General features: G+C 40.7%; 1 protein-coding gene across 1 annotated transcript; it reads left to right on the forward strand.

Annotated features, from left to right (window-relative positions):
* On the forward strand, nt 1-26,081 carry BAG3 (BAG cochaperone 3). The gene is made up of 4 exons (XM_039322072.1): nt 1-514; nt 20,332-20,679; nt 23,505-23,864; nt 24,693-26,081. The coding sequence occupies exons 1-4, from the start codon at nt 332-334 to the stop codon at nt 25,506-25,508; spliced, it is 1,707 nt and encodes a 568-aa protein (XP_039178006.1). The 5' UTR covers nt 1-331; the 3' UTR covers nt 25,509-26,081.
* The last annotated feature ends 1,750 nt before the right edge of the window (nt 26,082-27,831 follow it).

The following is a 27,831-nucleotide window of genomic DNA, read 5'->3' on the forward strand; positions in this document are numbered from 1 at the left end:
GACGGCAAAGAAGAGTGACTCAAACGAGGAGCTCCCGCTCCGGCTATCCAAAGGCACTGGAGGCGCCCAGAAGTTTCCAGCCAGGCAGCTGCCCCGCGTCTCTCCTCCTACGTCTCTTGCTCCTCCACCTCCACCTCCTCCTCTTTGGCGCGGAGCTGCTATTTCCAGATACTTCCACCCCCTTCTGTGTCTCCTCCCTCTGGATAAAGGTGCCCGGCCGGCAAGAGCTGCCTCGCTTAACTCCAGTGGGTGACCTAAGCGGCGGCTGGCGTTTTTTTCCCGTGTTTCCTTCCTCGACCCTTTGCGCATCGCCTCCTCTCCTGCGCGCAGCATGAGCGCGGCGGCTCAGTCTCCCACGCGGATGCAGGTGGAGGCCGGAGGCGGCGAGCGGGAGCCCCTGCCTCAGGGCTGGGAGGTGAAGATAGACCCCCAGACCGGCTGGCCTTTCTTTGTGGATCATAACAGCCGCACGACCACCTGGAATGACCCGCGCCTACAGGAGGACCGCCTGAAGGTACTGCCACGGGTTACGTGGATTTTTTTTTTTTCTTGGCGTGGGAAAGCTGGCGTTTGTTGGGACTGAGGACGTGGAGCCCTCGCTCTTGGGCTCCCGTCCTGCCGCCTCGTTAAGGAACGGAGCCAAGGTAGAGCCTGGGTATTTCGGCCTTCTGTCCTCTCCGTGACTTTTAATAGTTTGTCCCTCTTGCTGTGCGCTCCATGGTTCGCGTGTATGTTGGGGACAGAGGGAATATTTCACTGGACGCGGCAGTTCTAGGGGGAAGGGGAAGGGGAAGGGACGCGTGTGCTCTGCAGCGTAGTTTTTGGGAGGTCAGGGGAAAGCCAAGTCTTCTTTCGGACGCCCAGCGCTGGGGCTAAGGACAACACACACACAATTTCCGCTCTCCAGACTTGGGTGTGTACGTGACGAGGGACGTTCCTCCAGGGGGAGGGCCTATGGCGGGTGCGAGAGTTTTTCTCAGTATATGGCATTGTTGTGGTGACTCCAGAGATAAAGTTAAAGGCCTTCAATTCAGAGCAGGGGAAAGGGGGGAGGTGGGAACGGCAGGCGGTTTTCTGCCCTGCCTGTTGCAACTCCCGGCTGGCACCGTTTGAAGGACGGGGGCCAAGCACTTCCCTGGGGCGCTGGGAGCAATAAGATGCAGCGGGGCAGTGCCAGGAAAAGTCTGTCCGCGCTGCCTCCCCCGCCCCGACTACATGGCTATGCAGTGAGGCTAAGAGCTGGCTTTTGTCTCTGACGCACTGCAGTCGTTCCCCCCGTTTTTGTGCGCTAAATCATTGGATACTTCGTCGTTGCGACGTTTATTTAAAGTTGGCGAAGTCCGTCTCGATCTGTAAAGAAGCGACCGTAATTAGCCTGGCTGTACAACGAAAGTTGCCCCCCCCCCCAACAATATGGTTTTAACGGACTTGTCTTGGGATAATGAAGGCTTGATTTAGGTTACCATCCTTAATGTAAATTTTTGTAGGTATCGTTTTTAAGCGGTTTTTATGAAACGGATTCTAAGACATCCTGTGGGAAAGTTTCTTTACTTATGGAGCTTCCTTTTCTAATTTCAAAAAGAAAGGTAGAAAAAGAAGGATACTTCTTAAGTAGTTCATGAGGTCGCACCTCTTCCTTTAAAAATCTATCATTGTTTCTCTTCTTGTTTTCTGGAACATAAATTGCTTATTTTAGTTCCATTTCTCCCATTTTAGTTCCATTTATTGTTTAAATACAATACAGTGAATAGTATGAAGGAGAAAACTGACAACCTAATGCAAAATAATGATTAGATTTTAAAATAATTAATTGCTGGTGTTCATTTTAGAGCAGTGATGGGGAACTTGTGACACGTGTCAAAGATGAGACACCACGCCATTTTGGATAACACGCCACAGCCACATTCACCAACTCTCAAGTACTACTCTCAAAAACACAACTGTGAAAATGACTTTACTAGTTTTTCATTTTTGTAATTATAAGTGTTTCTCCTCTGTTGGGGGTGGGGGGCTGTGACATGCTAGAGAATCAGGTTCTCCGTAGATGCTTTAGAAGTAACATATTTTGTACAGTTCATCTATAGTTCTAATAATTTGCTATTTTGTAGAATCTTGATAGGCTTTCCTATCCCAAAAATTTTTGCTGAAAATATGGCATTCTCACTATTCCGTATAAAGTAGTTTTAATTGAAGTTTCTTCCTCAATCCCTCATCAACATCCCTTGTAACTGCATTTTTCTTCCAGGTCCTCATATTAACTCAGGTGACTTAATATCTTTGAGCTGTTCTAGTTGTAAAATAATGTTTTATCTTTTTTTCCAATACAATTTTGGCGATGTATATTGTCTGACATTCTATAAAATGATAGAGGTTGCTGAAATAGTTAGGAGTTGGAATCTGCCTAGTTCATCCCTATACGCTGCTATTAGCATGGCTGCGTTTAAACCCTGGGACCTTCTCTTCATGGCCATTTGTCTTGGGATTCTAGAGAGACCAGATCCTTGGTTTCTGGATCTGCTTGCCAAATTCCTAACTGGAACTTATAACTGGAGTTTACCAGGTTTGGGTAAACTCTTTATAAATATGGGTATTATGCTATTCTGAGGCAGTGATGGGCCTTTTTTTTTTTTTAAAGCAAGTGTTTAGTGCGCTTGTAATCCACATAAAGTCAATTTAAACTTAGTTCTGCCACTAAGGCAGGGCTTTTCAACCTTTTCACCCATTGTACCACTTTTAGGATATGGCACCATCCGAGTACCACCAGTCGCTTAGCAAGATGTCAAAAACTGGATGACCCCCCCCCCCCAAAAAGGGGAAAAGTGATAAAGGACAGGTAGTCCTCGATTTACAACAGTTCACTTAGTGACTGTTGGAAGTTACAAAGGCACTGAAAAAAGTGCCCCCCAAGCCACAGCCGAGCAAGACACCTGCCTGCCCACCCGGTGGCGCTCTTCCTCCTGTCTGAGGTTTTCATTGTTGTGAGCATTTCTGTTGAGGATTGGCAGTGGGTGGGGTGGGGGGGTGTTTGGCTTTTATTCCCCCCCCCCCCAGTCTGCTGGGTGGTTGCAGCAGGTTTTGGTCACTTCACATGATCCTGGGACACTTTGACCATCATAAATATGAATCAATTGCCAAGCATCTGAATGTAAGTTACAAGATCCTGGAGATGCTGCAACATTCTAGCTGATCAGCGCTTCTTCTCGGATCAGCAGAAGTGCCAGGATCAGTGCCGCTTTCCAGCTGATTGGTGCTTTTTCAGGGCTCAGCAGAAGCACCAGGATCAGCGCCAAGCTCCAACTGGAGCCTGGCGCTGATCCTGGCTCTTTCACTGAGCCCTGACAGCCCCGAAGAAGCGCCGATCAGCTGGAAAGCGGCACTCATCCTGGCGCTTCCACTGAGCCCTGATAGCCCTGCAGTTCCAGCCATCTCTCGCTCAGGCTTGTGCAGTGCTGCCACCGGTTCAGTTCATTCCCCTCCCCTGCTACCATCTTTCTAGGATGGTGGTGTACCACCTGCCAGGTGCCAATGTACCACAGGTGGTACCCATACCACTGGTTGAAAAGCCCTGCACTAAGGTACGCTAGTTCTGTCTCTATTAGGTTGATCACAGGTTTTGTGCTCCTTTAAAACAAACAAACAAAAACCACAGAGGTCTGGCCAGGTTGTGTGTGTGTGGGGGGGGAATGAGTAGGAGTGTAAGAGAGAGAGAGATTACCTGCTCCATTCTGTCTTTGGTGACTTTGTACTTGATACTTCTGAGTGCTGCCAGAAGATTAAAACTAGTTTCCTTGGTCACATTCTTCAAGTATTGTCACTCCATTGTTACTTCTCCCTTTACCTCACACTACTTCTCTATGGCATCTCTCAGAGCATTTGTAGGTATGGGTTAGTGCAGGGGTCTGCAACCTTGACAACTTTAAGACTTGTGGACTTCAGCTCCCAGAATTCCTCAGCCAGCTATGCTGGCTGAGGAATTCTGGGAGCTGAAGTCCACAAATCTTAAAGTTGTCAAGGTTGCAGACCTCTGGGTTAGTGCTCTGTCAGAAGCTGTGCACGGTGTTCAGAAATAACTTGATAGAAGATGGGTCACACAAAAACATAAGCATTGAAGGTACTATCTTCCGCTTCAACCCATGCACCCATCCACCCTGGTAATTTAAGAGTGATGAAACCTGCCATTCTGAGCATCTGTCTAGACTTGCCCTACCCCACATTAGGGAGAATGATGGGTGACTATATTCTGCTGGTGAGCTGGGGAGAAATGAAACTTGGGGAATCTCATTCTTTGACTTCTCCTGTCCTGGGTACAGAAAGATAACATCTTTATCTTCATAGAGACAGAATAGGAAGTAGCAACAGGAGAAAAACAATTTATGCAAGCATATGTTTCTGCCAACTATATATTAGATGGGGCTCTCCAATCCCCGCCAGTCCGTGGCCCGCCAGAAACCGGGCCATGCAGGTGAGCAAAGCCCCATCCACGCATGTGCTGGATCTAGGTAGCATGTAAAACCATGCCCTCTTGGCCTGCAGAAAAACCGCCCTCTATAGAATTGGTCCCTGGCACCCAAAAGGTTGGGGGGAAGGGCGCTGCATTAATCATCATTTTCCTATCTGATTTAGGGGTCATATAATACAAAGAATTATTTCAACAGATGTCAAATAGTTTAGAATTCAGGACAAACAGCTATTCCCTCTTCAGCATCTTGCCTGAGGAAAACATCATCTTCTCCCTAATGGTAGGGTTGGCCCTGGCAGATCCTCAAAATTTTAATTAAAGATACATTAAGTCTTGCCTGAACAAAACCGACAGCTAATAACTTTAGTTGCTAAGAAAGGTTCTAGATGTTCTGGAAAAGAGCTTCCTGCCTGAATATTAAATGTAGCACAGTGTTGACAGTTGGAAAGATATAAAATATAATAGCAAAAAATAACCATTATTCTTTAAAATAATGTAGATGACTATCACTTTCTAAACGGGCTCCTTAGTGCTCTCTGAACTTGCTTGTTTTCTTGCAGACATTTCTTTACCCAAACTTGGTAACATCAGTGCTAGTGAGGAGAGGTGTTTGCTCTCGGTTTATATTCTAGTGCAGGGGTAGGCAACCTTGGCTCTTTTATGACTCGTGGACTTCAACTCCCAGAATTCCTGAGCCAGCTGGCTCAGGAATTCTGGGAGTTGAAGTCCATGAGTCATAAAAGAGCCAAGATTGCCTACCACTGTAAGTGTCTTGCCCTGTCAGTGCTGGTGGGTGTGGTCTTAGAGCAGCAGTTCTTAACCTGTGGGTCGTGACCCCATTTGGGGTCGAAAGACCATTTCACGGGGGTCGCCAAACAACGCAATCCACCATTTTTTCCCCTTTTCCTTAGCTGTGCTACTCCCTCTTATTCTATTGGCTTTTGAAAGCCAATAGAATAGACTCTATTCAAGAGATTCTATTCTATTGGCGTTCAAAAGCCAATAGAATCTATTGGCTTTTGAAAGCCAATAGAATAGACTCTCTTGAATAGAGTCTAATTCTATTGGCTTTCAAAAGCTAATAGGAATTGTCCAGGCTGTCTCTGCCGTGCTGAGCCTGCCAAAAGTCCCAGTCTGCAAACGGTGCTGCAAGTTGTCTGCAGCTAAGGCGAGCTTTCTGGACATTTCCACTCCTCCCTGCTGAGCAACTACTAAATGTAAGTAAAAGAGGGCCAGGGGTGGGAGGCGGGAGGCCGGCGGGCGCAGGGAGGGTTGCTGGCCCGCGTGGGGCCTGGCGGGTGCCTTACTTCCCTTGGGCTGATCCAGCTGGTGGCCCAGCCAGTGGTCGGCCTGCGCCGTCGCTGCCGCTTGCCAGCTACGCCTCGGCCGGTGCAGGGGGTGGCACCACGCATGCGCGGTGTTCCCGGTCCGAGGTGGTTGCTGGGCGATGGCCCGCGTGCAGCCACAGGAGAGGAGGCGGAGCATGCGCACCTCTTCCTGTCCCGCCCGCAGGGAAATACAGGTAGTCCTCGACTTACGACCACAGGGTTGGGGTCGCGGCATTAGGAAGGTTGAGAACCACTGTCTTAGGTTCTTCGAGCTGTTTACTGTTGGTTTCTTTGGCAGTTCCTTGTTTGGGATATTGTTTACTTGATTGTTGTACTTAATCTGTGCTCATTTGGCTGCTGATTGCTTAGGTCTTTTTGTCCCCATTTTGGCTTGTTGATTGTCTCTTTTGTATAGTCTATAGCAGGGGTGTCAAACTGCTGGCCCGCGGGCCGGATGCATCACGTGGAAGCCGTGCCCGCCCTATTGCCGGCAATGGCAAAACCAGCCCGATACATTGCGCGGTGTCACGTGACATCACGAGTTTGACCTGCCTGTTCTGTAGATATTGTTTATGTCTATCTATGGCTAATTTGTCAGAGTACCAGGCTTTTATAAATTCCCTAGCAATAAAATTTTTGGATTTGTCTTGGTCTAGGATGGTCACAATTTCTCAATTGAAACTATGGTTAATAATGCCTGTCCATATATTATGACATTAAAGAGTTTTCGTCATGCCTTCTGACTGCTAGTTAGTGTTCATGGATGCGTTCTGCCAGTTTTCTGCCTGTTTGTCCTATGTAGTTGTTGTTGCAGTCATTACATATCTGTTGTAGATGACTCTGTTTCTTTCTTCTGGGGCTGCTGGTTCTTATTTTATTTATTTACTTAAGATGTTTTGAAGGGCTTTAGATGACTTGTGTGCTAGCTGATTCCATATGGTTGTAGTAGAAAATATTACTTTTGAAAAGTATAACAGCTTACACATTGCTGTCATTTGCACACATTAAAATTGCTACTAAACTGCAAATTAACTATAGCTTAAGTGATATAAATCTTAATTTATTTAAAACAAATGTTAACATGATAAAACAAGATAAAAATTAGGCTTTTGCCTAATTAAAAAAACTTTATAGATGTAATATTTTTATTAGGTAATCAAAATGTCAATTTCAACTTTTTGAATTTGTTAAAATTATTATTCCTCAGGCAAAAATGTTAAAGCCATGAAAAAAGTTTGTGTGGAATTACAGTTTATGATAAGAACCATTTCTGCACCTGCTGCATTCTGGCATTAGCTATTTTGCCTGAAAAATCATTTGTGAAAACTTGAAAACTATCAACATTTTTGGCAGCATTACAAAGGTTTTAGTTCTCAGAAGATGTGATTTTGACTTTTGTAGTTATCACAGCTATCATTGCTTATCTTGTAATCTAATTTAACTCGAATGGTCACCAATCAGTTGCAACCAAGTGATGTGTAGTGCTTCTGTTTAGCTGTAGCCTCACATTGTTTCCAAAGTATAATATGGACTGGTCCTAAAATATGAAAAGTGTCAAAAACAGCACTTTGCAAAAGATCTTTTGCAGCCACATTAATAGAGGATCCTCCAGCCCTTAAATAGAGCATGTAGTATAAATTAGTCTGCCCCAATGGATGAACCTTTGGGTGGTCACTGTCTTTATACTCCTTAAATAAAAAATTAAATGGTTTATTGTAGTCTAAAGACCCAAGAAGTTAAGATAATGGATTAGCACAGTGGTGGCGAACCTATGGCACGTGTGCCAGAGGCGGCACTCAGAGCCCTCCCTGTGGGCACGTGCACCATGCCCCAGAGATGGCAACCATCCCTCTTCAACCAGCCTCCTGCTAACTTGCCGAGGTCCCATGTGGCTGGATGCATCCCAGCATGGCTGGTTTCCCTCCCCCCCCCATCCCATCTCTCCTGGCCTCACATGCTCTCCTTTTCCCAGGCACGACCCACTGCATCGCCTCCTTAGCTGTCGGCCGGCCGGCCACCTCAGAGACAGCTTCTCTGAACCGCTGGTGGTGGGCTGCAGAGCCCCAGAGTGCGCTGGTCAAGGGGCTGGCAGGCTGTGGCTGCTGACAGACACTGTCGGCCCCCATGCGCTTGCTGGCCTCTGTGTGCGGAGGCCGATGGTGTCAGGCAGCAGCCACCTTGGCCCCTGCCTCGCCTTGCCCTGTGACAATGGCACCCCTGCCCTGCCTCGTCTTGCCTTGCCTCACCCTGCAGGACAAGCCTCCTGCTCACTGCCCCATCTGCCAGAGACCCTCTGGATCTCCCCCAACTGTGCCTGGCCCCCACAGGCATCCCTCCCCACGAACAATATCGAGGTGACCACGCCCACCTTGGCCACACCCACCCAGTCTACCATGACCACAGCCATGCCCACCTGGCACCTGGCAATAAATAAGTGGGTTTTGGGTTGCAGTTTGGGCACTCGCTCTAAAAGGTTTGCCATCACTGGATTAGTAGGTTCTCTGGCTTTATTTCTCCTCTCACTGAAAGTCAGCAGCTAGCATGAAAATCAACTACTGTACCAAGTGCTCTACTCAGCATAGGAGAGGGTAAAATAGTACGAGGGATTGAGGGCTTAGTTGGTTTTCAAATTTGTTTAGTAACAAATTGCAGACATAGTGGCGTTCTGTTCATATAACCAGCAGGTTGGGCTGTTTATGAACCTCAGCCTTATATTGACTTGTAATTGATAGATTTTAAGAAGAATATGGAATAAAGTAGCATAGAGGTCTCCCAGCACATCAGTAGAAAATGCTGTGCATCCAATTTAAATAAAACCACTGTGTTCAGTAATTGTGTTCCTTCCCTCCTCCCATCATTTTGTACAGTTTCTTGCTTAGACTAAGCACCTTTGAAACTTTGTCTATGGATTTAAGTTATATAAAGATTCATAAGTGGTAGAAAAAGAGGAGTGCATACATCACTTACAATACAAGAATCCTGATAATGCAGATAAGTGCACCTTGCTATATTAGATGAAATAGTAACTTTTATTTTATTTTCTTCTTTTAAAATATGTATCTAGATCTTCTAAAGAAAAAGCCTTTTAGTATATTGCATTGTGTTGGATATTATTCAGATGTTTGTTTTTTTCACAAATCTTTATTGTGAGATTTAAAACATGTCAATGTCTGCCCTTTTTTATTCCAATTATGCAGACTTATTTAGGTTAATAGCTATTTCTCCTGCTACTTCAGTTTTATATGCTTTGTAATCCTTGCAATAAGAGAGTTAATTTGATTAAAGGGTTCAGTAAATCTACACTTGTTCTAAAGTAAAAGTTTGTAAATCTATTGCACAAGGATCTTGATTTTCAACAACTTTTCCTTTCATATAATATGAGACGGTATCCAGAAACTGTTCAAGACTAAATGCTTTCCTCTTTGTGTTTTCTGCATCGTCTTTTCCACATCCTAAGCCAAATATGGACACCATTATTGTGGCACACATTTGTTTCAGCCATCACAATGGGCCTGAGATCTATACTTTAAACCTCACACAACTGTATAGTATTAGATTTTGAAAGATCCAGATCTCAGAATGGAAGTTTACTGAGTGAATTTGAGCCAGTTATTCTTTCTCTGTCCAACCTGTCTCACATATGATTATTAATAGAGATAAAACTGGAGGCGTGTTTATATATTTTCCCTACGGGAAATTAAGTGGAACATAAATCAATAAACAGCCTTGAGAAGAGATGTCTTGAGCCACAGGAAGTCCTCAACTTGCAACCACATTTAAATCCCAAATTTCTGTTGATAAGCAAGGCTGTTGTTAAATGAGTTTGCTTCATTTTGCAACCTTTTTTACCATGGCTGCTAAGTGAATCATGAGGTTGTTAAGCAAATCTGGCTTCCCAATTGACTTTGCTTATTGGAGGCTGGCTGGTAAGGTTACAAATGGAGATCATATGACCCTCGCACAGTGCAACTGTGATAAGTAGATCCCAGTTGCCAAGACCCTAAAATTTGATCTTGTGACCATGGGGATGTTGCAGTGGTCATAAGTGTGAAAATGGCCATAAGAAACTTTTTTCAGTGACATTGTAACTTCAAATGGTCACTAAACAAATGGTTGTAAGTTGAGGACTACCTGTAATTGATTTGCACCCTGGCATTGGATTATTACAGGTAATCCTCGATTTACGACCACAATTGAGCCCAAAATTTCTGTTGCTAAGTGAGGCATTTATTGAGTTTTGCTCCATTTTACGATTTTTCTTGCCACAGTTGTTAAGTGAATCACCACACTTATTAAATTAGTCACACAATTTTTAAGTGAACCTGGCTTCCCCACTGACTTTGCTTGTCAGAAGGTCACAAAGGGTGATCACGTGACACCACCACCCCCCCGGGACATAGCAACCGTCATAAATATGAGTCAGTAGCCAAGCATCTGAATTTTGATCACGTGACCAGAGGGATACCATAACGGTTGTCAGTGTGAAAAACGGTTATAAGTCACTTTTTCAGTGATGGTGTAACTTTGAATGGTCACTAAACAAACTGTTGTATGTCGAGGACTACTTGTACTGCGATTCATATAACGTTAAAAGTTATATGGAGACCCACTGTTTTGCTCTCAAGATGTATACATGATGCATCTTTATTAACAAGGTTCATAAATAATGCACATGTGTGTATCTCTTCAATTGAAAAGTTCTTTGTGGTGCTCTTTATAAGATTTTTTTAAAATAACTTGCTTTTAAGTTTAAGCAATGATGCAAGCTCTCTTTATGCAGCTTTCATCACCTTCTGATGCAGTCTTTGAGTCCAGCTTCCATTTATAGGCATGGAGGGTGTATGGCTTCACATGCTTTAGACCAGTGGTTCTTAACCTTTTTCAACGAATCGCCCCCTTAAGCCAATGAGGAAGTTGTCATTACCCCCCTCCCCCAACATAACCTCTTTGATCACAACGTAGGAAATAATTCTTCAATTTATGCAAACACTTTTTTGTTTTCTTTAAAATTGTCATCAGGATATATCGATGCAAATAATTTATTTCCAGTCTTTTTCCCATATCTCCCATATTCTGGCCAATGGCGTGCCACTGTATGGGTAGAGGCTGCTATGCAATACGCATGAAGATAAGCGATGCGTATTCACATATGTACGGCGTTCTGTACTGAAGCTAGCTGGAGGAACGTTTGAAAACACAATTCAATCCACTAATAGCGAGCGATCTGATGTTTTTGTACGACAGATATGCAGCGATTCACTGTACGAAAAAGTCTCAAAAGTGTCCCCAAAACTTCTCGCTCCATTGCCCCCATATCGCCCCCTTTTCGTTCCTTCGCCCCCACGTCGCCCCTTTTCATTCCATCGCCCCCCTGAAAAATGAAATTGCCCCGTGGGGGGCAATATCGCCCAGGTTAAGAACCACTGCTTTAGAAAGCTCAGGGTCTCTGCTAGTAGGATCTTATCACCCTTCAGAGTTGAATTCTGTTTTGATTATTTAAATGAAATTAACCAGAGGAAAGTGCATAGTTTTTCTGAATTTCTTGCAGCTTTGTCTTGTCCTTGCCAGCAGGCACTCGTTGCCAGTATTTAAAGGAAAAAAAAATCACTGTCTAATTTGTGTAAGTTCAATTAGATACAAAATTAATGGATTTTAAATAGAAGGAATGCAGAAAGATTCCATAAAGATAATAGCATGAAATCAGATGATTAATAAATCAAATTGAGGTTCCTTTAGGGAAAACTGATAAATTCTCCAATCAGCATATTTAAGCATTTAAATGTGGTGAGACAATATAAATCAACAGCTTACCTATAATAAAATAAGTAACCAGAAATCAGAACTGAAAGTGCCAAAAACAAAATTTAAACGAGCTGAATAGTTCCTACTAGGAGAGAAAAACAGGTTACACCAGGTTACACCTGCTACTGGGTCAGCTGGGAGTCATTCCTTCCTCTCCTTCTGTTCTAGTTATCTGTTCCATTTGTTTATACAAACAAAACCCTAGCCAGGAAATTGGTTCATATTTAGTACATGAGGCAATGGAATGAGACAAAATTGGGCCTATATATTGCTGTAATGTTGGGAAGGTTCAGCTCAGAAACCCTCAGCTTTTCAAGATACTGTATGCTTGGATAATCTGTATTCTGTAATCTGCACTCTCAGTATTTTCTCAGTGCTGTACTTTTAATATGTACATACAGATAAGCCTCAACTTACAACCACAGCTGAGACCAGAATTTCTGTTGCTAAGTGATGAGATCATAAAGCAGGGTGCCATGTGACTGCATTGCTTAGTGATGGCAATCCTGGCACTCCCTGTTGTCCAGACACATGGATTGTTAAGCAGGAAGCAGAGGGAGTCCCAGGTAAGAGCACAGAGATGCCGCACTGGGGGATGGGGGAAGCCCATCGCCGACCACACGTGAGTTGGGGGCTGTTGCAATTTGGTGCGAGCTCATGGAGCCAGGGAAAGAGGGTGCAGGGTGCAGGTGTGTGAGCATAGGAGTGCTGGGAAAAGAATATGCTGTGACTTGGGGGCTCCTTGGCACGTCGCAGCTCTGGGGTTGCAAGAAGCCCCTGAGCTGCAGCAATACAGCACAAAGCCATAGCTATCCATGGAAGTGTTAACTCCCCCAGCCTAGTCCAACAGCTTTATACTGCAGACCCCAGGAACTTCCGCGCAAACCAATCATGCCAAAGAATGCATTGACAATGCAGCACAAATCTGCCATGCTCTGGGAAACATGAATAGCATGGCACAAAGCTGCAGCCCAGCACAGCCTGCCCCTCGCTGCCCTGCGCTCCTCCACCCCAGCTGATGTTCATCATCTTCTTGCTCTTTCTTCTGATGGGACATTTCTATCCTGGCTCCTTCATGATGCAGCTTCTGGCCACATGAGGCATTTTTCTCCAGATGTTGTGAGAATGGGCGCACTGTTGAGAATGGCAGGCACTCCATTCTCATGATGCTTCAGAAAACCTCCAAAGCTTTGGAGAATGGGGTTTGAGATTTGGAGAACATGGTGAGTGGCCTAGGGGAGAAAGCCTGGTGCAGCCAACAACTTCCTTGCATAGCCTCAAGCTGGGCACAGCTCATCAGCAGTGGGATAAAGATGGCAAAGGTCAGCTGAGCGCACCAGGCCCTGTTGAGTGCATGGTGGCAGGAACATTGTGATGCTGGGGTTTCTGGCTGGGTGTGGGACTTGAGGTGGCATTTCTGTGGCAGTGGTGGCCCTAGGGCTGAAGTAGAGACTTGGAGGCAGTGGCAGTTGGTTGAGCCTGCTTGAAAGCCTCAGGCCTGTACTTTAGCACCAGCCCTGCTGCTGTTGCCAAGGAGTGCCACATACAAGCCAGGGTGGCCAAAAGGACATAGACATGGGGAAGATAAGCAGATGGGAGGTGTTGAGATGCCCCGGCAATTATAAGTGTGGGTGCGCTGCCAAGTGCCTGAATTTTGATTGTGTGACAATGGAGGCTCTGTAATGGTCATAAACAGTGGCCTGTTTAATTCATTGTTTTCAGCACCATCATAACTTCAAATGGTTGCTGAAGAAATGGTTGTAAGTCAAGGACTACCCCCACCACAACTCTATGAGGTGGATTGGGCTGAGTGAGAATAGGTGACCCAAAGTCACTCAGCTGGCTTTCATGCCTAAGGCAGATCTAGTGCCCTGCTTTTCATACCACCATCTTAACTGCCATGCCAAACTTTCATCAATGCCTGTACTTCAACTTTGACATAATTTTCTCTGTCTGTTTTTTTTTTGCATGCTATACTTCCGTTATTAATATAACAAGCTCCAGTCCTACACACAGTTACCATATAATAAAATAATTCCAAGTAAACTATGAATCCCCATAAATATATACTAGAGCATTGTAACTGAGAAAAATCAGTTGTTCCAATATTGGAAACCTTTGTTGGTAGATAGTATCAACAATCAGTAAAGTGTAAACTATTACTATTACTACGACTAATATGATTTAGCCCCTGTTGTACCATTCCAGTACATTTTAAAATATGGTTTGATTACGTGAGAGTTAGCCTACATAAGGAGCAATTAATACTGAGCACAGGCATTAAGATTTCCCTTCCCTTTCTTGCTACAGAGAAATACTTGGTGAATTATATATTATAATTAAACTTGTACTGTCAATTTAGCTATATCTGTTATCAAAAGGATTGTTTTAACTACTGTATATTGGGCTCACAGATTTTTTGTTTTTATATCTAATTACAACTTTTTCCTGTGAAATCATATGAAGGATTTTTCTTTCTCCCTTGCATATTTTGTGCTGGAGGCACCTTTGTTTATCTACAGTACTGATGACTTCACAATAGCAACCCTATACTCTTTTTTAACAAGATGGTTCTTGTAATTCTGCTCTAGCAAGTCTTCTAGCATATTCTGTTTATCTAACATGCATCTTCTCAGTTTATACTTTTACCACTAGGCTTCAGGCAGATACTTTTAATAAATGAGTAGGAATTATCTTAATCCTAACTCTTCCTTTATGTATACAAAACACACAGAAACACTGGGGGGTAGGGGAGAAATCCTAGCAAATTCTTAAACAAACTTTTGGTGAAGGTGATACTTTTATATTTTGGGGAGTGGCTAAGAGCTAAAGAGGATCAGGGCAAGGATACAAAGTGAGAAAGGCTTTGACACGCATGTGAGCAGGACTATTTTTCTATTGTCAATAATTTTGGTAATTTCTTTTTTATAAACTTCTCTGGATTTACAGTTATATTTCAGAATGGGAAGAAATTGTACTATTTACTTTGGGGAGCCAGAGAAATTCTGAAAATTGCCAAAAAAGGGAATTGTAACACACACACACACACACACACACACACACACACACACACACACACACACACACACACACACACCCTATCCCTCATATCTCAGATTGCCTGCATTTGGGAGGCCTGATTATTTCCAAGACTAATGAAATACACTCAGGCCTTTATTGTATCAATGTAAAAGTGACAAAGCCCAAGATAACCACACATAAGGAATATATTAAATGTGTTGTATTTTAGCTTCTCTGCAATTCCAAAGTAAATAGATTTACATTCAAAAGAAGCTAAATATGGTGATAACATCAAATTGAGTGAAGTAGCATCAGAAGATTGGGAAAAGAATGTGCTACAAATTATAAGAGATCAAAATAATAAGTAAGAGAGGGCAAAGCCTGACTTGCATAATGGGTAGAGAAAGATGTCGGTGGAGATTCTCAGTTATCCAGATCATGGTTGTCCCAAAGGTGCTTTTTCAAAAGGCAACTGGACTTTGTTTTTCCTTGAAGATGTTTCTCTTCTCACCCAAAAATCTTCTGCATAATGGGTGGAGAAAGAGGTGCAGAAGAGGCCTTCCCTAGCTTCTCAGGCTGTAAAGTGAGAGATTGGTAGGAGATTTGTACTTTCAGATTTGCAAGATTCATTTCAGCTTTCCCAGGTAGACCAGACACAACTAGATGAGCTAATTCTGTTTTATTGTAAAGATTCTACATCTTGCAAGTGTAAGCATACAGATATGTTGATGTATCTTTTACAGCAGGGCTCTGCAACCTTGACAACTTTAAAACTTCTGGCTGGCTGGCTGGCTGAGGAATTCTGGGAGCTGAAGTCCACAAGTTTTAATGTTGTTAAGGTTGCAGAGCCCTGGTTTACAGCTTGAGAAGCTTGAGGAAGGGTGGGGTCCTTTCTGTGCCTCTTTTCTCCACCAAGGGTAGGCCCTGGGCAGCATTTCTTTTCCCCATCTCAGAGTCAGGGCCGGTATATTTAAAATATACTCAGGGCCAGTATATTTTTTAGGAAGAGTGAATTCCAAATTTTCTAGTCTAAACCAAAGTAACCACATTTAGAATCCAGAGAAGCTTGGTTAATAAATTAGCTTAGTGAGCCATTCTTGCTGTGTAAATAATGTTAGACATAGGCAAGTAGTAAGCTGTGTAAACCCCTCACTGGAAATAGTCATGGTTTATGTATGTAAGGTATGCCATATTATTCCAGGCTCCTTTATTTATAGTGTATAGCCACTTTTTGTTTAATGGATGCCATGTTTAGCAACCATTCACAAATACGATGGTTAGGTTTTTATAAAAGATTTTCTGACCAATGCACATACTTAGGCCCAAATTTCTGTGCCTGACAAACAACACATACCAGAGTGATAGTAATGCCTGGTTTGCAATCTGAGAGAACTTGATATAAATGAGAAGGCAGTAATCTTTGCAGCATCTCTCTTTCATGTGTTTGCTTAGCGACCATATAGTTTCCAATTTAAGAAATGAATCGTGGTTGCTAAATGAGAAATACATATGCTTTTCTGTTTTTATTTGTACCATGAATACATACTTATGTGTGTTTGTATATTTAGTATCTGTATGTGTGTGTGTGTGTGTGTGTGTGTGTGTGTGTGTATATATATGTATACACATATATATAATATGTATTACTAATCAATGAACTAGTATATAGTTCATTGATTAGTAATACATATATTACTTACAGAGAGACATATATATTATATAGTTCACTGATAGTTTTTCAAAATAAAGTCATGATGAGTTAACTTAATACAGGTTTAAATGTGAATACCAGAATCTTCCAGTTACATGCTTTGGAAAATGGAAAAATGCCAATTCAAACCTTTTCAGACAACCTATATTGCTTATTATCTTTTCACCTTAGGGTCACTGTGAGAAGAGGAAAATTGTGCTAAATGCTTGGGGTAGTAATTTATGGAAACGCTTTTCCTTAAATATTCAGTGGCATCAAAATGTGAAAATTGTGTATACTAATGAAGCATGACATGGTATCAAATTATATAATATGGCCCAATTGTTACTTTAAAAGGCACCTTTGCTGCATTTCCATATACTGTAAATGTCATAGTGGGGTTTCGTTACTTTAAATTGCACAGACCTGGTAGTTGATATTCTCAGGAAGATTTTGGATTGTTGCTGTGGGGGGTGGGGAGGTTATGGTTTTTTATTTTGAGGGTTTTTAATATCATAAGCTGCCAGAGGTTACCTGTGTGCTAGTTGGGCAGCAATTTAGATTAGTTTATACAATGGTACTTATTTTATTTATTAATTAAACTTTGCATTATTGAATGATATTTTATGAGCAAGAGCAGTAGTTGCTATCTGATCTCACTGGAAGATTCATCTAGAATGTGATTCCCAAAATAGAATTACCACTGCAGGAAGAGCTTCATTAGGAGGGGAATCTCTTGCATAAAGTTCTGCTTCTATCCTGTTCACAGTCTAAATATCATATTACAAACATACTTAAGCTTGCAGCATTTATCTTCCATTCTTTCTGATTTCTTTTTTCTTTTGATCTACCTACCCTTCCTTCCAAACTTCACCCCGCACATTCACATTACTGCAGCTGATAAATCCCTACTTCGATATTAAATGGATCCATCTGTTTCCACTTCCAATGACATTCTTTAAATAGCATTAAAAAGAACATTGTCCTCTGTTTATGTCCTGTTCATTTTGTTATTTGAAATATTTTTATGCTGTTAATTTTATCATGGACTATCATAGCCAGTTTTCCTTTTTCAAACATGACAGATAAAAGATACACATTTGTTTTTATTTTTTCCTGATGTTTGCGAGTTTTTGTTTGGTTTTTTTTCTTTCCATATCTTCCCATATCTATTTGAATATATGAGAATATAATGGTACCAGAAATGAAATTTCAAGAGAAACTGCAGAAGAGAGGATTAATAATTTTGTGTTCATTTTTACCTCTCGATTTCCCAAACATTCACATAAAAGAGCAAATGTTTGCTTCAACTATGGCTTATGTTTACTGAAATGAATATGCAGAAATTATAACTATGTTTAACGTTGGCTAGTCTTACAGACCGGTGCCCTACAGATTTGTTAAATTTGTTATTGTCTTCCCTAATCCCTAGCAAACACAACTATTTTTATCTCCTATCAAACACAACTGTTAATTGTCTTCCATTTGTTATTGAATTTATTACTGTTTTCCATAATCCTTAGCAAACACAACTGTTCATCTTGATCTGAATGTGACTAAGTTGGAGAAGTCTGTTCTAGTTTAAATGCTTTAAACTAGATTATAGTTAATGCTTTTAAATGAATGTAGAAAGCATTAAGCAACTAATTAGTAACAATTTGTTGTAGTCAATTATCAATGCTATCACTGTAACCGTTTCCAATATTCTTCCATCTGATCCATTTTCCCTCCCCTCTCTCCTCTACTTTTCTGCTTTTTTTGAAAGAAAAAGAAAAAACTTGAGGATTTTTTGCTTCCAGTCTAACAGAGATTTAATTTACTTAGTTCTTTAATGCTTTAATCTTTGCGAATACTCACTGATAAAAATCAGTTACAATTAATCCAGAAGAGTATAATTTTACTGGTTTATTGGAAATGAGACTACAACCTTTAATAATGGTGCAGGAGGATACTGGTAGTCCTCGACTTACAACAGTTAATTTAGTGACTGTTCAATGTTCCAGTGGCATTGATAAAAGTGATTTATGACTGTTTTTCACACTTGCAACCATTACAGCACCCTCATGATCACATGATCAAAATTCAGATGTTTGGCAACTAACTCATTTTTATGACAGTTGCAGTATCCTGAGGTCATGAGATCACATTTGTGACCTTTTGACAAATGAAGTTAATGGGGAAGCCAGGTTCACTTAACAATTGTGTTACTAACTGAACAAATGCAGTGACTCACTTAAAAACTATCACAAGAAAGGTCATAAAATGGGACAAAACTCACTCAAATGTCTCACTTAGCAACATACTGTAAATTTTGTGCTGAACTGGGGTTGTGAGTTGAGGACTACCTATAATTGTAGCTGAGAGTCAACAATTTGGGGCTACTTTTGTTTGTCAGAATGTTGCATTTCTCTTTGTTTCCAATATTTGTCCATGTTTTGGCGAAAGTTTGGGTCAATCTTGATCTTCAAGTTAAAAATGAAATTGTTACTGCAGTTACGTAGCACTTCCAAAGTCCAATGCCCTTGCAGTAATAATCGCTACCTTAGTGCTGTTGCAACTTCAGACTTTTTCATAAGCCGGAGGAGAACATGCAGGTTTGCATTAATGTTGGAATGTGACAAATATTTCCTCTGTCTTAAATACACAATAGTTCTGAAAGTCACCCATTTTATTTGCAAATTAAAACAAAATGGTACTTGATATGTTATCCCCTTGATACGTTAGCATGCTGTAATTTTGAGCCCAATTTTGAAAAATGAGTGGTGGAAGGAGTTTCAGTTTGGAGAAAAATAAATACTTCACTCTTTATATAATCAATATTTCTCCTATTGCCCCGGGCAAAAGAAGTGCAGCTAGAACAGAGATTTATTTTAGGATTATTGGAAGCTGTTGCTGCTCAGATTTCTGGCCCATTTAACTTAGTGATTTCTGACAGAGACAGCAATTCAGGTAGGTATATGTTCTAATTTGGCTTGGAGTTTCAAAAAATTAATTCTAGAATATTTCTATGCAATATTTTGTTCCTTGAGTATAATTTTAAACTTTATAAAATAATGAGAAGAGCCATAATATAATAAGAAGGATACTCTACTGCTTGTCTGATGTGTTTTAGCACAATTTTCTGCCTTTAAAGGACTGGTGCAACACATATAAAGTGTTAAGACTGTAAATCATTCCAGTTATTGCCTTCTAAATGTCTTAAAGTATTTTAACCATTACTTGTTAATGTTAAATATGGATAATAGAGTAAAAGCATACTATTAATGGACCAGAAATTGTCAACTATGTTTAGAATGCCTGACTTGAGCTATCATGAAACCCATCAGAAAAGCTATGAAATATGTTTTATCTTAATCACCATGTCGTTCATATAGTTACTGATTTGCAGGTATAGATGTTCAACTCCACCCTTGGTCTAGAACAGTGGTTCTCAACCTGTGGGTCGGGACCCCATTTGGGGTCGAATGACCATTTCACGGGGGTCGCCAAACAACGCAGTCCGCCATTTTTTCCCCTTTTCCTTAGCTGTGCTACTCCCTTTTATTCTATTGGCTTTTGAAAGCCAATAGAATAGACTCTCTTGAATAGAGTCTAATTCTATTGGCTTTCAAAAGCCAATAGGAATTGTCCAGGCTGTCTCTGCCCTGCTGAGCCCGCCCAAAGTCCCATTCTGCAAACGGTCCTGCACCGGTTGAGTAGTCTTCGACTTATGACCGGTTGAGTAGTCCTCGACTTACGACCGGTTGGGGGTCGTGGCATTAAAAAGGTTGAGAACCACTGGTCTAGAAGTTCATTGGATGACTGTGAGCCAGTCTGTCAGTGCAACTCATTCCACTAGGTTTTTGCTGAAAAAATAAGGAGCACTGTATATGCCACTATGAGCTTCTGAGGCCACAGATCAAACAAATGAATAAATACAATGACTAAAGAATCTTTAGTCTCCTGCTGCAGTTACATAACTTAGAAATTGTGTGTTTTGAATTTTAAAAATCTTAATTTCTAAATCTGCACTGTATAATCTGTTTGTCTAGGAAAGTGCGTCAGCAAATGGCCCATCTCGAAATAGCGTGAATCAAGCCCAAATCCGAGATGGAAACGTGGGATATCCAAAGCTTCGTGCTGGTTATATTCCAATTCCAGTTGTACATGAAGGTGCAGAAAACAGACAGCATTACTCATACAATTCTGGCTATCAGCCTGGCATTCAGCGTGTCAAGGCAGAAACCATTCCTACCCAAGTTCGGGCCCCATCATCTCCAAGAGGAAGCTTTATCGGTTCACAATCTCCAGCTAGAGGGTTTGCAGAAGCTGCCCAGACAGATAAGCCATGTGCACAATCAGCAACAACCCCAATCCAAATACAGTCCTTGGGATCTGAGGTGAGTTTGCAGCAGTATTTGGCAGGATTTATGCTAGAATTGTTACATTATGAAAATGATAATATAATGGCCCCATTTATTCTCCTGTATATTGAATTATAAGTACTTTTATGCAAATGGGTTTTGTTAATAGGTGTTAATTTCTAGTGTTGTGTTTGGATCAATTTTGAAGGAAGAGCATTGCACATTACTATAAACACAACACAATCATACTTTTCCCAAGTTATAGATATGGTCCTTTGGGAAGTCCCTTTCCAGATCAGTTTGAACACTTGTTTGACAGTTAAACCATCTGCAGACAGCATTTTGGTCTTATTTAGACCAGGTTCGCTTTGTTGCTATTATTTATTAGATTTATACAGGTGGTAAATAAAAGAATACTCAAGGAAGCTTATGATAAAAACTGAGTAAAAACAAGCAGAATGCAAAAAGAATAAAATTAAACACAATTAAAGAAACAGCTTCAGTAATTCCAGGATTTAGATCAGTGGTTCTCAACCTTTCTAATGCCGCAACCCCATAATACAGTTCCCCATGTTGTGGGACCCCCAACCACTTATACATCACCGGGTGCCAGGGGCGTGGCCAAAGAAAAGGGGGGGAGAAATGGCGGACAGCCTTGTTTGGCGACCCCCGTGAAATGGTCGTTCGACCCCAAATGGGGTCCCGACCCACAGGTTGAAAACCACTGATTTAGATAATCCTGATCCTATTGACTTTCCATAAGGTTTTGATGGTATAATTCTTTCCTTGAGAGGAACTATATTAGATGAGATGAACCTGTGAATGAATGAACGAATGAATGAATGGTTTTGAAATGGTTGGTACAATGGTTAGCCTTGGTTATTCCATTATCCTTTTGTCATCCTATTTTCCAGTTCTGGATGTGATTTTAATCAATCAATCAATCAATCAAATACATTGGGATAAAAAATATCTTGGCCCATGAATACTATGGTCTGTGTGAAAAGCAGGTTTTCAGTTCTTTTTTAAAGCAAAGAAATTCCTTGTACCCTGAATTGCACTCGGAAACCCACAAATAACCAGTGCAACTCGTGGAACATAGGTACCACATAGGAATACCTTTAAATGCTTCAGTAGTCATATTGTAGACCAATTGTAATTTCCAAGTGATCTTTAAGGGCAGTTCATATACAATTGCACTCACTCAAGTGAGAAGTGACCAAAGCATGAATGATTGTAAATAGAGCCTGCAGGTCCAGGAAATATGCTGAATAAATAAATAAAGGATTATTCATTCATTCATTCATTCAGTGTGCCATCCATCTCATCTAGAGATTTAATATTTTAATATTTCATCCGCCTCCTCTATCCAGATAGTTCTTGCTTACCAACCACTTGTTCAGCAGCCTTTCAAGATAAGACAATGTTGAACGACTTATGTCTGTTCCTCATAGTTGTGTCTGTTTCAGTGTCTTGATGTTACACGATTGCAATTTGGCTCTTGGTAATAGTGTGCATTTACAATGGATACAGTGTCTTGCTGTGACGTAATTGCCATTTGCAAGCTTCAAAGCTGAGTCAACAGGCAAGCCAGCAGGAAATTGCAAGTCCCATTTACATGAAGTTGCATTTAATGATTTGCAGTGATTAATTTAACAGTCACAACTAAAAGTGATGAACTGACATAATAAATCATGAGTTTTTCATTTTACTGTTGCTTTGCTTAACAACAGACTTATGGGTCTGTGTTATTTCAGTTAGTGAGGACTATCTGTATCTGATGATATGGAGGTGCATATCATCAGCGTGTGGATGATGTTCATTCTAAATATACAGTTGTTAGATATTTCATATATATATTTGTGTAAAAGATCCTGTTAAACCCATGATTTAACAAGAGATTGAGCAGAATTATACTCACCACCTTCTGGCAAAACTGTTGTATCCACTTTTAATTGAAATATCCTCCACAGAAAGATACCATAATCATATCAGAAATGCCTGAGAAATCCAGAGAATCAATAAGGACATAACCCTGTGTCTTTGTCTTGGCAAACATCTTACAGTGTAACCAAGGAAGCTTCATTGTCCAAACCAGGTCTTAAACCCTGGTTAAAATAGATCTAGAAATATTACTTTTCCATAGCTAGTCTAACTGAGCCCTTGTTTTTTTATAAGAATGGAATCAGTCTTTCAAAGAAAGGAATCCGTTACCTACTACGGGGTAGGCAACCTTGGCTCTTTTATGACTTGTGCACTTCAACTCCCAGAATTCCTGAGCCAGCCATGCTGGCTCAGAAATTCTGGGAGTTGAAGTCCACGAGTCATAAAAGAGCCAAGGTTGCCTATCTCTGTACTAGATCCAACCGGACCTCCCCACCCTGCTTCACATAACAAGCCATGAGGGGACAAGGGTTGAGTGAATTGCTAAATTCTGTCAAACATCATATTGGTTTCTGTAGCATGATGCCTTCAGCTATTCCATACTTACAGCAATGCTGTCTGCTGAACCAAAACATTCTCAGTCTATGATGTTAAATCATTTCCAACTTTGTTTATTAACCACCTAACGAATTGAGTATATATTTATAAACAATAGGAATATTTTTCTTAAAGTTATTTTTTAATGATTAATACACACTGCCAAGTAAATTGCTTCAACACATTGCTGTGATCCTTTCTAACTTCTAAATAATGTTAAACCATTGGGACAATGATTTATCTTTAAACTTTTTAAAACAGCATATATAACTATTAGTAAATAGGTTGGGTTTAGTATGTGATTAGAAATTAACAACCTTATCTGAAATGTTTGTTTCTTGGAACATGGCAACTAAATCTGATAATTGCTTTTCCTCCAGCGGTCTCCATCTTCAGAATCGCCAACAATTTCCCCTCAGTCTTCCAGTAGGCATAGCTCAGGAAGTCATCAGCTCCCTCGAGGATATATTCCCATCCCTGTGATCCATGAGGGAAATGCCCCAAGACAGCCATCACAAGTCTATCATCAGGCACAGAAGATGCCTTGCTCAGCCCAGCCAAGTGACTACCAACCTCATCAACCAGTGTACCATAAAATTCAAGTTGATGATTTGGATCAGAAGCCACAGCGGGCACAGTCCCCATTTAGAGTGTCACAGCAAGGCTCAGCAAGTCGTGAAAGTTCACCAGGAAGAATCCAGTCACCAACACCTATCAGACTACAGTCAGTCAAACCTCAAGTAAGTACAGTGAGCTTCTACAAGCTCCTCTTTAACTAATTATGTTGAAGTCATTACTCATATATAATATTAAAGTGTAGTGACAAAGGCCATAATCATCTCTTGACAGACTAAGGATTTTACATTAAAAATTAAAATTCCATTTTTATGGAAATTTATGATTACCTGAGCCGTACCATAACCATTTTGTGAGTCTTTTCTGTCTGCAAACTTTTGCATTTGGTTATGGAACAGGAATAATAAAGAGAATTTTGCAGTTACTTCTTTCTGTTCAGGAGATCCTTCTGAGAATTGTAATAATGATCTTTTATTATTAAGGCCCGGGGTTACAGAAAACTGTCTTACATGGAGCCAGAGTACTGGTTTGTATTGGTTACTATCAATGCTGACTGGTAGTGTATTCCTAATGTTACATAGAGATAACTGGATTTGAACCTAAGACTCTTCTGATATAAAGCATTTGATTTGACATATAACTCTATTAAGTAGTAACTAGTATTTGAAGATTTCCAATATAGGACATATTACTAGTATTCTGTTACTACACCTTTTCTCATAGTTTGTTTTGTTCTGAATTTTTTTCAACAGGATTTTTTTTCTGTTGCCTTTTCTCTTTTTGTTATTTTTTTTTTCATCATAGAATGTGACTCTCAGAATTCTGGCTTGTTACTTTGGTTCATAATGCATGCATAGCACCTTTTACTGAATGATTTCCAAGATTCTAGAAATGTTGAACTCTTCATTATAATCATTTCCAAGTTTCAACCCCTGTACATGTTCTTAATTTGCATTTCCTAATAATAAGCAGCTTGTTTTCCTCTTTCTCAGCAACAAGTGCCAACTGAAGAAGCACCACCACCTCTGCCACCTGATACTAAGCTTAAAAACAAGGCTGGTTCACCTGGAACAGAAAGTCCTGCTCAAAGTATCCCCATTCAAGTCATACGTAAAGATGTAGATACTAAGTCACCCCAGCAGGTACCATTTTCTCCCATTCAAGTCATACGTCCAGATGTAGACACTAAGCCACCCCAGCAGGTACCATTTCCTACAGTAGAACATGTTGATAACAAGATTCCGTGCCCTGTTAAAGTTGTTCCAATAGAAGAGAGATCTTTACCACAGGAACATGAATCAGAGAAGACTTCAGAAGCAGAAGAGCCTCAGAAACATCCAGGGGTCTTGAAAGTTGAAGCTATTCTAAATAGAGTACAGATCCTAAACCAGGAAGTTGATTCCTTTCAAGGAAAGAAAAATGACAAAAAGTACCTATGGATAGAAGAGTACTTGACCAAAGAGCTGTTAGCTTTGGACTCTGTGGATCCTGAGGGTCGTGCAGATGTTCGGCAGGCCAGGAGAGATGGTGTAAGAAAAGTCCAGAATATATTGGGAAGACTTGAACAGAAAGCAGAGGATGCTCCAGAGACCACTCAAGGAGATGAAGTTCAGTCATCTTTGCCTGAAAGTAGTCCATTGTCACAGGAAAAAATGGAGATTGAGCCGATGGTGGAAAATCTTGATATAAATAATGAAAATGCCAAGGAGCAAATCAAAATAGAAATGGAACAACCTGCATCTAAAGAAGACATAGTCTCAAATCTTGCTAAAGAAAGTTGCACAGCTAAATCTGTGGCTGAACCATAAAGACAGGCAAAACTTAGTCCTTGGAGTCCTTAAATTAAATGTGTGTTAAGCAAATTATAACTTGCATGCATTTCCAGAGCTTTGCACCAGTTGGTTTTTAATCAACAGCTTGGATCACGGAAAACAGTTGGGGGGCAGAAAAGGGTGCATAAAAGTAATGTTTAGCTTATATTCTGTATCTTGCTCAAATAATGTGTTTGAAAAATACCTTGTAAAATGACTGCTTTCAATTCAACACAATGAGTGAAAAATGATTTCAGTCAATTTCAGTTAGCAGAGTTACTTTCATAAAATCATTACTTATGTATATCTAAATAAGACAGCCTTTTAAAAAAAAGACACTTAGGGAAAATGTGTTCATTATTAGGCACTTTAAAGATGTCTGGAAAGTGTGTTAAGAAACTATAGGGATATTTATATGTACTGTATTGAGAACTTCAATACTATATTTTAAATGAGAAAAGAAATAAAATAGGCTGTAGAAGCCTGATGAACCTGTGTGGTTAATAAATGAGAAAAATGACTGTACATTGTTTGCTTCTAAAATAAATATCCTTTGTAAATGTATACTTACAAGGGCTCTCTGTAAGTTCATGATTTTTCAAATTTACATATAGAGAATCCTGAATTTCTTGAAAGGTTCAAATGGACATGTAAAATATTCAGAGTTCAACAATCTCAACATTAGTTGCACTAAAAATACAGAAATATAGCAAGCAGCTACTTTCCTATTCAACAGGTTGAACCATATTTCAGCTAAATTATATGCAGCCTAATTAAATATGGTAAGTGAGGAGCGTAAGGTTTCAAAACTGGAATATTGCCTACTTTTACCTCAGTAGAATAGAATATATGTAGCTCAGGGTTAAACTGTGGAGTCCTTGGTGCTCTCCTAGCTTGGTTATTTCTTTGCAGACTTATTACCTAACTAGGTAACATCATCAGTGTGAGTGAGTATGTGAGTTTGTTACCTGTTTATATACAATAGCTTGCCCTGCCAGTTTTGGTGGTGGACGATATGGTTTTCTCATGAGTAGTTCCTTGATTAGGATTTTGTTTTCTGTTTGATTGTTTTCCTGCTGTAAATACTTGCTCTCTAAGTGGCTCACATAGGACGCCAGGTTGGTGGTTAGCACGCCCACGTTTGAGACACAGGTGCTCTTGTGGGGCAGGGGGAGTTCCCATCCTTTGCTCCAGCTCCTGACTGGGACACAAAAGGAGCCCCCAACTGGGAGTACCCTGGGCAACGCTAATGTCACTAGCTAATCCTTTCAACACGAGTGCAATCCCTGTTATCTGGATGTTCGTTATGAGAGAATTTGTTCTGGTCTTTTTGTTTCTTAAGTTTTTATTGTCATTTTTGAACGGTATATAAATATAGTTTATTTCTATGTACATATTAATGTTCAGCACTCTGTGTCCGTAGATCCAGAACTAGCAAACAAATCCATGGCAGCAGTACTACATAACACACCCTATCTAGCCAAACACACTAAAACTCCCAGAATCATGGGCCCCATCAACTGCTGCCCCATACCTACTTTCATGGACAAACAAATCAATAGATCAGAAGAACATCCATGAGATTATTACTCTCGGGACTCAGTGCATACCATAATATAGCAGCTAGAAACTGTAACATTCCCACACATGCAACCAAAAGTATGGTTACAATGTGTAGACAACACCTTTATCATATTAAAAAAGGAACTATTAGAAAAAACACATGAAACAATCAACAACATCTTCAAAGGATTAAAATTCACAAGGGAAAAAGAAAACAACACATTGTTCTTCCTGGATATCTTTTTTAACAGAGGAAACAATGGTAAATTAGAATTGAAAGTCTATCAACAACCCCCCCCCCCAATTCATATTAAATGTACCAACAGCACAACCAACACACGTTATGAAAAGGAAAACATATACTATACATAAAAAAACCCCTTCAAAACAACAGACAGGCTATTGCAACCATACAGGATCACTGAAGCACACAAATCAACTAAAATCTTAGGAAAACCAAAAGACCTAGTAGCCCAAGAATTAAAAAATCATCTGCAACATATAGTATAAGTTCTGTTAACAGCCTTTAGGTAGGACAGACAGGCAGAAGACTAGCAGAATACATCCATGAACATTTAAGTAGCAGTTGGAAAATATACTGTAATGAAAACCACATACCCCATCAAAACTGGCAGGGCAAACTACTGTATATAAACAGAATAAATCCCACATTCACTTGCATTGACAACTTTACATAGTTGGGTAATGAAATGTCTGCAAGCAAATAACCAAGCTCAGAGAGCACCCAGGACTCCAG

This window comes from Crotalus tigris, unplaced genomic scaffold, assembly GCF_016545835.1.
Source record: "Crotalus tigris isolate CLP2741 ecotype Arizona unplaced genomic scaffold, ASM1654583v1 scf7180000017536.10889498, whole genome shotgun sequence".
NCBI lineage: Eukaryota > Metazoa > Chordata > Lepidosauria > Squamata > Viperidae > Crotalus > Crotalus tigris.